This window comes from Myotis brandtii, unplaced genomic scaffold (genome assembly GCF_000412655.1).
Source record: "Myotis brandtii unplaced genomic scaffold, ASM41265v1 scaffold520, whole genome shotgun sequence".
Classification (NCBI taxonomy): Eukaryota; Metazoa; Chordata; class Mammalia; order Chiroptera; family Vespertilionidae; genus Myotis; species Myotis brandtii.
Window position 1 is genome coordinate 445,859 of NW_005369827.1, and position 10,964 is coordinate 456,822.

Sequence of the window (10,964 nt, forward strand, 5' to 3'; positions counted from 1 at the left end):
TGAAACTTTGTGGCCCATGCGCAGAAGTCGGTTTTCAGCCTGGGCGAGTCTATTTTGAAGAAGTGGCGTTAGAAGAAGTGGGGGTACGTTCACTGAGGTCGACCCCTCAGATTGAGGACGTTTTTAGCAAAGGCCAGCTTAGGAGTACCCTAATTAAGTTAATGACAATGTACCTACCTATATAGTTTCAGTTTAAAAAATTTGGCTCTCAAAAGAAATTTCAATCGTTGTACCGTTGATTTTTGGCTCTGTTGCCTAATGAGTTTGCTGACCACTGGTATAGATCATTAAGAGACGGACGCACTCCATCCCAAAGAATGTGTTTACATTTGATTTAAGCACCAATGTCACAATAAGAGACGGACACACTCCATCCCAAGGAATGTGTTTACATTTGATTTAAGCACCAATGTCACAAGAAAAATATGATATAATATGACGGAGTTTGATGAGAGGGAACATTATCAAGTTGGAAGGATTGGCAGGATTGACCTAAGAAAACAACCCTTCCTCCACACGTTTCTCCTCTCTCAGGGCTGCAACAGCACGACATACATCCAGGATGCCTTCCAGCTGCTGCTGCCCGTTCTGCAGGTTTCCCATATCCAGGCCAGCCCTTCAGAAGCACAGCCATGACCGGACCAGACTCCATCTGCTTAAAGGAAGCAGCAGGCCCCGTGGCTCTGATATATTTATCATTGAAGGTGATATTTTCTATGCATCTGCCCATAGACACCGATTTGAGGACACTACAAGCAAGTTTGCACAGACAGTGTTGAGAATGCAAGTTTAAAGAGTATCCTGTCTCTTAATGTATATGGTTGTTCTTACAAATAAGAGTGTTTTCTTGATGTTAATTTAAACTTACTCAGCTTTGTATTGGTCATGTCCTTTCATCTGAAATTCATTCACAAATACTCATTGCCATTTTCCTGGTCAAGCATCCCATATTTAGAAATTCATGGGCAGACCCTACATGGTTTTTTTTGACTCTTTAAATTTCCACCTTTAAATTTTCCATTCTTATAGTATTAGTTTAAATCAGTTCTTATACTGAACTTAATTTTATTACATAAATGTCATGGACAAAGATAACATTACTTATATATTTACCTGTAATATTTAAAGGGAAACATAAGTATCTCTTTAGAGCCACTCATTCTCAAAACAAGCATTTATTGAGCTCCTACTGTATGCTCACAACACGGGAACATGATCTCACCCCAATAGAGATAGATTGAAAGAGGGTTTATAATCATTCTTAAACTGCTTTAAAACACTAATAAATTTTCTAAACCTTAAAATATTTGACAGAACAAGGTAAATTCATAGTTTTTAAAATGTTCTACCCTTCCATTTATTCTATTTTTCTACCCTTTCTGCACTTTTTTATCCCCAGACTTTGTACATGGGTGAACATATACATGAAAAGGGGTACTATAGAGTATTTGGTTTAAAACTGACTTCTTATGACTATAAATACATGATAGCATAATTACAAAGCTTGGAAGTATTCAATTAGAAAACTAAAGGGATTCCAGCACAGTAGACCCGTAGGACTGCATTTTTAAATCTACTACAGTGGCGTCAGGCTGTTTTATGAATACACAGATCATGTTCACCAGCAGCAAATACTATCATTGCTTCTAAGGGGCAGGAAACCCTGATGTGTGGGTTGACTAACTAGTATATTGATCCACGAGAGACTGCACAGAAGACCCTTCAGCTGGGAGAGGCATCTCCAATGGGCATTTCTTTTCCTAAACTCCATATGCTCATTCCGGGTGGGGGTGCTAGTAGAATGCTTCTGTTTTAGACATCCTCACAGGCACTGTCACAAGATGTCTTGCCCAGTGGTTCTCTCCAGGGCAGATAGAGCCTATATTTTTGCAAGTGCGAAAAATCCTTCCTTTGCATTTGCTTGTGTTCCCCTGATAGCCTAGACTGCCTTTGTTCCATGCAGGCATTGCATTTGTCTATGTTGTGTATTTCATTTGTGTATCTGCTGAAACGGCCAAATAGAAAACATAAAAACAATTTATTTACAATCTGGAAAAGAAATTATTCAAGGCATCCATTAAAGATGGTGTTGTTGTTTTTTCTACTGGCTTTTTGATTGGTTGAAACGTTTCTGTGATTAAATCTAGAAAACAATTAACTGATGAAAATGTTACATCGACCTCTTCAGAAATTTATACTTTTTATCTAGAGAGCAGAGGAAAGGACTTAGATTTACAGTTTCTTCACATCAGGTTTTTTTTTTTTTTTTAGGACTTAGATTTACAATTTCTTTACATCAGGTTATTTTAGCATCAGATAGATTTTATAGACACTAACTGGAACTATAAAAGAAATCATTTCAAAGAAGCTAGTCTTTAAGCCTAACTACACCCATTTGGTGTACAACAAAATTTTAATCATGAACTAAAATAGAAATCTGTAAAAGAATGAGAGATAATTATTCTTTTTAAAATTTTTTATTGACTTGAGAGAGAGACATGGATTTCATTCCACTTATTAATGCATTCATTGGTTGATTCTTGTATGGATAATTATTCTTTTTATAATTTTTTTTATTGACTTGAGAGAGAGAGACATGGATTTCACTCCACTTATTAATGCATTCATTGGTTGATTCTCGTATGTACCTTCATCAGGGATTAAACCCACAACCTTCGTGTATCAAATGACACTCTAACACACTTAGCTACCCGGCCAGGGCTGAGAGATAATTATTCTTTTAAAAAGTGGGTGACATGCCCTGACCAGTGTGGCTCAATGGATTGGAGCATTCTCCCATGCGCTAAAGGGTTATAGGTTCGATTCCTGGTCAGGGCACATACCTAGGTTGTGGGGCCGATCCCTCGTCAGATGCAAGTGGATCCATGTTTATCTCTCTCTATCTCGCTGTTTTCCCCTCTCTCTAAAATCAATAAATGTATCCTAGGGTAAGGGCTTTTTTAAAAAAAACTGGGTGACATAATTTACATTGCATTTTCATGTATTTTAATGATAGAATATCAAATGTTGCCAGGTAAAGACATAAGCTGAGAGATGATTCCCAGAGCCTAGCTCCATGGTCTGTGAATTACATTATTTAAGAGAGAATACTCACTTAATATATATCCACCTTCCAGAATTGCTCTCTTTCAATACGGTTTTTCACCATCACTTTTAAATAATTGCTTCTTTGCTTTGCTTTAAAAGCTGGCAAAGCACAGGATCCAGATCTAGGTGAAATGTCAATCGGTGCCTGAATGAATGATTTAGCAGCCTTACTCTGGAAGTTTTCTATTCCTTCAATAATCCTTTACATAAACTGGGTTCATTTCACTCTGTGCAATTACCCTGAAGAAGCATGCCAGATTTTTCTTACATCAAGTGCAAAATAAGTTCTAGTCTAAATAATGGATGTAGTTCCGTGCCTGTGCCTTATCAAATGAAAAGCATCAAAAGCCAATTTCAAATTCAAAGCAAAATGCATCCAAGGAAAATCCCTTTGGGGTATCTATATAATAAAAACCCAGTGGTCATAATGCTGTAACGACCAAAGATTGGTCACCAGGAGGCTGCGTGCACGGCAAGGCATGCACGGGTGGTCGGGGACTTGACTCTGGGTCCCGCAGCGCACAGGGACTCGGGGGAGTGCCACAGCACTGGTGGGCTCAGGGGTCCCGGGTCTCATGCAATTTCCCATGGGTCTGGGTCTCATGCAATTTCACGTGCTGGGTCACTAGGTGATATATATACCACTAAAGGACAAAACTGAGTCCCAAATCTTAAAGCAGAGGCCCAATCTTAAATATTCTGTCCCTCTGAGCACAGACGTCTCTCTCTTCTCTGGCCTCACACTGGGCTGCACATCAAGCTCATGGTTAAATGAGTGGAGTTACTGGCTTGAGGCAGTGGCAGGACTGGGCTGAGTTCCTTACACCAACAAGGAACCATGGGCCTCAGTGGCAGAGCTCACAGGGCATGAAAGAAGCACCAGCTTTGGGCAGCCTCAAGGAAAGTGATAAGTGTAGGGTATGGGAAGCCGCCTATTGTCTTCTCTAGCAGAGAGGTGTGGACAAAGAGTCCAGAATGCTGGTGACCCTTGAGCCCTGGCTAAGGTCAGAGCTATTCACCGACTCTTTAGTCAAGACAATGGTAGCTGAAGCAACTTCCCCACCAGATCATCATGTAAATCCTTACTGGTAAGATAGTCTGCCTGTTACTGGAACTTGCCTGCCTAAGGGCTATGGGTGGATCCCAAACTGAATAAAAAGATGGTGAGGCCTGAGCACAAGCGGAGTCCATCCTCTTGGGATGGGCTCTCGCCTGGCCCCCCAATTTCTAAATTATTATCTCTTGTCTCGTCTCTTTCATTTGTGTGCAGCCCCTCTTCCAGATCCTGAACCCTGAACCACGCAGGACAAGGGGAAACTTACACAGTAGGGTACGTGTCTGAATCCAGAAATGAGAACCGTTTCTGCTTTGTAGAAGTCAGATGCCCCAGGGGCTCGCATGTCTGGGAACTCACCTTCCACGCAGGCCAACCACGCTCACTTAAATTAGGGACAAAAGCAGACAGATTCTGCCCTAACCCATTTGGCTCAGTGAATAGAGCATCGGCCTGCGGACTCCAGGGTCCCAGGTTCGATTCCAGTCAAGGGCATGTACCTTGGTTGTGGACACATCCCCAGTAGGGAGTGTGCAGGAGACAGCTGATTGATGTTTCTCTCTCATGGATGTTTCTAACTCTCTATCCCTCTCCCTTCCTCTCTGTAAAAAAATAAATAAAACATTAAAAAAAAAAAAAAAAAGCAGACAGATTCCAATCATAGTTATCCCAGAAATCAGAACATAATGTGTCTTAGGGAAGTAATTCAGCACAAATGTGAAACAAACATATTTCTCTTCTTTTCTAAAAATATATATGTACACATATATACTATATGTGTATATATATTTGTTTGCTAAACAGATGGGGTGGATCATAGCACATGACTTCAATCTGTATTTAATTTTATAAAAGCAATGATTCTTCAGGGTCAAGCTCATTTTTGTCATGTAAAGATTGCCCTTTGATCTTCCTCTCAAGCGTGCCCTACATTTTTATATTCAGATCCAGCTTCCACTTGGTTTTTTAAATTCTCGTGTTTGTAAAGACACATCAGAAGAGATCATATTGAAAATTCATCTTAGAACTGCAATTTTGCCCTGGTTTTGTAGTTGATTAGAATTCAACAAGCCATAGGAGTGGATTCAAATAAAAAAAGGGGGGGGGGGGAATCCTGTGTTAACCATTTGTTTCATTTTTCTAGATATCTCATTACTTATTCAGGTTTATGTTCATTTTCTGTGTGTTCATCTATAATAGATGCTCCATTCAGTATCTGCTATTAAACAAATATGAGGAAAGATACCATTCTGTTCTCCCCACCCCCTCTCTTTAGGTCCTAAAAATAATCTGTTATTCTACCCTTTGAGCATTTTGCCTTCTACGGTGATTAAATTGTTACAGCCCAACAGTCAGAAATGCATTGATTGTGTTTCTTATATCTCTGGTGTCTAGGGTCATCATAGACTGGGAATAGAGGCTGATTATGGAAGGTCAGGATTTCGTGTTGGGATTTAAGCTACATTTACCTTTGTCTGGATCAAAGAGTGTTTTTCTCTGCATGAGCTGTCAGCCAAAAAGAAATAGGATTATGTCTGCCATGGTCACTGCTGGCTCACTTCACAGGCCTGTCTCTTATGAGTCTCAAAAGAATTCTATACTGCAAAAGAATAACATGTACATTTCTCATATGCCTTCACTGAATATAGAAGTTTAGGGCAATTCGGAGATGGAGTATCTCCCTGACCCAAGTTGCGAGTTGCAACACCAGGCTTCTAGAGCTGCCATTTGGAGGGAAAAACCAACGTAGAAGCCAAGGCCAGATGGATGAAACCTTGGCAGAAAGCAAAGCTAAGCCTCTGTCTTTGAGTCCCTGCCATGTTTATCCTTTTTCTCTCGGGATTTTTTTTTTTTCCTGACAGTCATTAAGTGCCTCTTTTCCGGGATCAGCTTTTAAAGTCCTGCCTCTCTTTTCCATATCTCTTTCCTTTCTCTTTCTCTGTAACTTATATTATCCTTTCTCCGTTTATCTCACCAGAAAACAATCCATCCAAAAGACTTGAATAATAATAATTACTGTGTATTGACCACATGCTGGGCACTGTGCTGGATGTTTTATATGCATTATCTCATTTAATTTCCATAATTACCCAACCGGGTAGGTATTATTACATTTGCCACTGCATGAATGAGAACATTGAGACCCAGACAAATTATATAACTCATCTGATGTTACACAACTAGTAAGACAGAGCCAGGGATTCAAACCGAGGTCAGTGTGACCTGACTAGCATTTTAAACTCTTATACAGAGCCTCCTGATGGAAGAGAAGCGTAGCGTGTTAATTTTAGAGACATCGAATGCTTATAGGTTTCGCTCTCTTTGTGCCGTGAGGTGGATTTATAGCTGAAAGATTTGGTCCGTCAGCTTTGGTTGTTTCTGTGAAACTAAGAACAAGCTGGGACTAAAGAGACACAGAATGAAGCCAGGCGAGGTTATTGGGCCCCTGGGCTGTTCTCACCGCAGGCCTCTCCACCACTTCACAGGCATTTACATCCAGCAGCTCCCTGGTCATCATGAACACAGCATCCTGTCTCACAGGTGCCTCTGCTATTCCTAAACTGGCTTCATTTCCCCCTCCCACCCCCCTTCTCACTGCCCAGGAAGCTCATTTGTAAATCACCGCCCATCCTGAAAATCCTTAACCCTCTACTCCCTGTCTGGAGCATGGGTGTTTTGAATGCTTTCTTTGCCTTGAAGATTACCAACTTGTCTCACAGTCTTTCCGCTGAATCTTCAGTACCAGGTGCTGTGACATACTGATAAATGATTTAAAGATGGCCCTAACCAGTTTGGCTCAGCGGATAGAGCATCGGCCTGCGGACTGAAGGGTACCAGGTTCAATTCCGGTCAAGGGCATGTACCTGGGTTGCGGGCACATCCCCAGTAGGGGGCATGCAAGAGGCAGCTGAATTGATGTTTCTCTCTCATCGATGTTTCTAACTCTGTATCCCTCTCCCTCTCCCTTCCTCTCTGTAAAAAAACAATAAAATATATTTTTTTAAAAATGATTTAAAGATGTACTGAATAATGCCTTCTTGTCCCTTAACTTGGTGCTATTCCCTGTTAAGCCCAAGAAATGATGATGGTGGTGATGATGATGGTAATGATGATGATGATGATGGTGATGGGAGCGGTGGTATAGGTGGTGGACTTATTTATTGAGTACTTATTGTTAAACAAGAACCTTAACTTCCATGACTGAAAGCCTTTGTAAAAGGAAAGGATTATTGGGCCATGATGGACCAGATCCTGGGGCATGAAGTCTAACCCAGCAGCAGCAGCAGTAAGTGGAAAAGGCAACACGTCCTCCATCCTGGAGTCAATGGGCTTTTTTGTGCATCAAGTAGGAGGACAAAAGATAGGAGTTGTTTTGAGAGTATTTACATTGACTACAGATAAGGGGTAGGATAAGGTAAAGCAGGAGCAGTTCTGGGATAGTTTGTAAACAGGAAAATTTGTCATTTCCATCTCATTGGAAGAGACACCAACTGGATAGTCTCTCTAATCTTCCTACTAAACCTGAACAGCTCTGGGGTACATAATGACTGCAGAAGCAATTTCAGAAACTTCTGGAGGGAAGCGCCATGCAAATGAACAAGTTATTAGCTTGGTGCATATCATGTTTGCAAGAGGCCACTTACAATCTGCTCTTCTTGACAAATATGGCACCAGGGGGTTTTAATACCTGCATTTGCAATTTCTGTCTCTCCCTCTCCAAATTGATGGCAAAATTGTAGACGCGAAAAATGTGTCAGGGTTGAATGACCTGAGGTCGCTGCTCTACTCCTACAGCTTCATTTCACTCAAAGGAGAGTAACGAATGGAAAATAAAAGTCTCAACAGATAATGAATCTGAGTCCTAATGACCTTCCTGAACTACAAAATGGATTTGTAACTTACTTGGCATTGCCCAAGTCATGTGATGCCTATAGTGAGGTGTGAAAACATCTTGGCCATTTTGGGCCCCAACTGTGCATTTTAAGCATTTCCTCAATGACTCCTGAAGGGTCAGAAATACCTTTCCCTGGAAAGGTAAAACGCATCCATCAATGGTAATGGAAAAATCGTTTCCAATCTGCCCTGTTTACTGTCTTGATGGTGGTGTGATTGATTAGTAAAGAGACTTGGTATATTCTGCAGCCCCTAGGACCATAGTTTCACCATCTATACAAGATATGGCTGTTACGTCACAATGCCTGGCATTCTACATCTCTTTCTTTTAAAACCATTTGCTCTCTGACAAGGAATGTAAAGACTCATATTTACTCAAGAGAAGTCATGTGTGAAATAACATGTTTGCTTGCTGCACAGTACCCAGCCCATACTCAGCTGGTCTTCTCCATCTGGATTTCCTGCAAAGGCATCATTACCTAATGGGAACAATATACAGCAAATGGTCTGAAATCAGTTGGCTTTTTATAAAAATGAAAGGCTCATTGATTTTTAAAGGCATTCAAATGTTGCCTTTTGGCTTCTTGAAGGTAGTCATGTGGTTTTTCTTTCCAGAGCTAAAACTGAAACAAATGATGAGATAAAGTAAAAGAAGAGAATATCTATAGATTTTCATGAACTATACTCTTCATTCTCTTGATCATCCATTTATCCATATATCCATCAAGTGGGTCCACAAACGTTTATTGTAACTGTTGTGCATTCTCCTGAATAAAACAGGGCTCAGTTTGAAGTTCACTTTGCACATGGTTTTTCTTTCCAGAGCTAAAACTGAAACAAATCATGAGATAAAGTAAAGAGAGTATCTATAGATTTTCATGAACCTATACTCTTCATTCTCTTGATCATCCATCTATCCATATATCCATCAAGTGGGTCCACAAACATTTATTGGAACTGTTGTGCATTCTCCTGAATAAAACAGGGCTCAGTTTGAAGTTCACTTTGCATGTCTCTCATCCAAAATTGTATAAATCAGTTTGAGCAAAAAAATCCACTGTGTGTCCATGGTTTCTGCAGCCACCCACCTATATGCTAATGACACCCAAATTTCTACCTGGAGCCCTGACATCTCTCATGAATTCCAGCCATGGAGTCAACTTTCTACTAGACACCTGTAGAAAGAGTTATTAGCTTGGTGCGGATCATGTTTGCAAGAGGCCATTGCAATCTGCTCGTCTTGACAAATGTGGCACTAGGGCGTTTTTAAACCTTCGTTTGCAATTTCTGTCTCTCCCTCTCCAAATTTATGGCAAAATTGTAGATGTGGAAAATGTGTCAGGGTTGATGTACATCAGTATTTGGGTGTCCCACTAAACTTAATCTGAACATCTCCAAATTGAATTCATCATCTTTCCCCCTCCTCCTACATTCTCTGTCTTAGTTGGATGCACAGTGTTACTTCTGCCAGAAGCCTCCCTATCACCCTAGGCTGTTACTTTTCTTCACCGTCAACACCCACTCAGTTTCCAAGTGGTAGCAATGACCTCTTCTTTGTATATCTTCCTCCATCCTATTGCCTCATTCTTGTTTTATTTTCTTCTCTTCCTTCCTAGGAACTAGTTTAATAGACACTGAAAGGTAGCTGAATATGCCCCAATATTATATGACTGTAGGAGTTTAGGACTTGCTCCAGCCCCAAAATGTGCTACTTTGGTATATTAATTATTTTGACCTGTAAGCACTTTAAAAGCAGCAAAACACAGAGAGAGGCTTTCTCTGAGCTCCCCTTATCTGTCTAAAGACAGATCCCCTGAAAGGAACTCAGTCGTCATTGATCTCCTGCCCAGGAGTTTTATCAACCGAGGAAGATTGACTCTTATCACAGGAAAAGGAGACTAGGAATTGATGTCACACCCAGACCAACTTTGTCACGTTATCATACCTCCCATCTTTTCTTCTAAGGTTCCATTTATTTTTCCTAAAAATCATTTACATTCCCCTCAGACACCTTTTCCCCCATTCCTTTTTCTCAGTGAAGATGGTATTTATGCCTGAATTTTAAGCCACCTCTTTGAGTTACTCATTTTTCCCTGGTTATCTCCCACAGGTTACATGTTAGTAAACTTATATAGTTTTTCCCTTGTTAATATTTTATTACAGGGATCTCCACGAAGAACTCAGAAGGGTAGATTATTATCTTCCCTCCCCTACAATAACAGCCTGGTATTGGCACAGTCTCAGGCCCCTTTTAATTACCCATAATGATAGCATCAGCACAGACTCTCTCAGAGTTCACATCTGGTTATTCCTCTGATTAAAACCGCTATTGGCTGGCCCCGGCATTTAGGAAAATACCCAAACAAGGTGCTTTACAGTCTGGTCCCAGCCTACCTTTTCAGGCACCTTTATCAGCTTCTCCCATCAATTCAGGCACCTTCATCAACTCTTCATCAACTCAAGGGTAAAACCCACAGAGATCCGTGTGGGTTGTCCCTTGCATCGTGCTCCCTCTCACCTCTGTGTAGTGGGAATGTAACTTATGCAGCTGCCAACATGCATTTATTGGAGCCCACGAAGGACCAGTATGAATAGGATTCAACAGTATTGATGATGCCATAGACCAAAGCATTCCTAAAATCAGTACAGTAGGTCCTCAAATAACATCTTGTTTTGACATTTTGTTGTAACATTGATGAGATGCCGTAGAACTGAACTCTTGTTCATATTAATTAGCCTATGGTAAAATTGGTTTCATTATACTCCATTTGCTTAAAGTCTCAGAACCTAATGATGATGTTAGGTGAGGACTTCCTGTATAGCATCAGTAGCACAAATGAAAGTGTGCTTTAGTGGCATTCATCTTTGGGTGTTTTTAAAAATATGGCTATAATATAACCCCAAAAGA

At 40.6% G+C, this 10,964-nt stretch overlaps 1 protein-coding gene across 2 annotated transcripts in view; it reads left to right on the top strand.

Annotated features, from left to right (window-relative positions):
• The window catches only part of FAM114A1 (family with sequence similarity 114, member A1), a 53,789-nt gene extending 51,687 nt beyond the window's left edge, over positions 1–2,102 (top strand). For both annotated transcript variants that reach the window (XM_005877437.2, XM_005877438.2), the window contains exon 13: positions 535–2,102. In XM_005877437.2, the coding sequence (XP_005877499.1) occupies positions 535–636 (102 nt within the window). In that variant the 3' untranslated portion in view covers positions 637–2,102. The remainder of the gene's footprint in view (positions 1–534) is intronic.
• Positions 2,103–10,964: the final 8,862 nt, after the last annotated feature.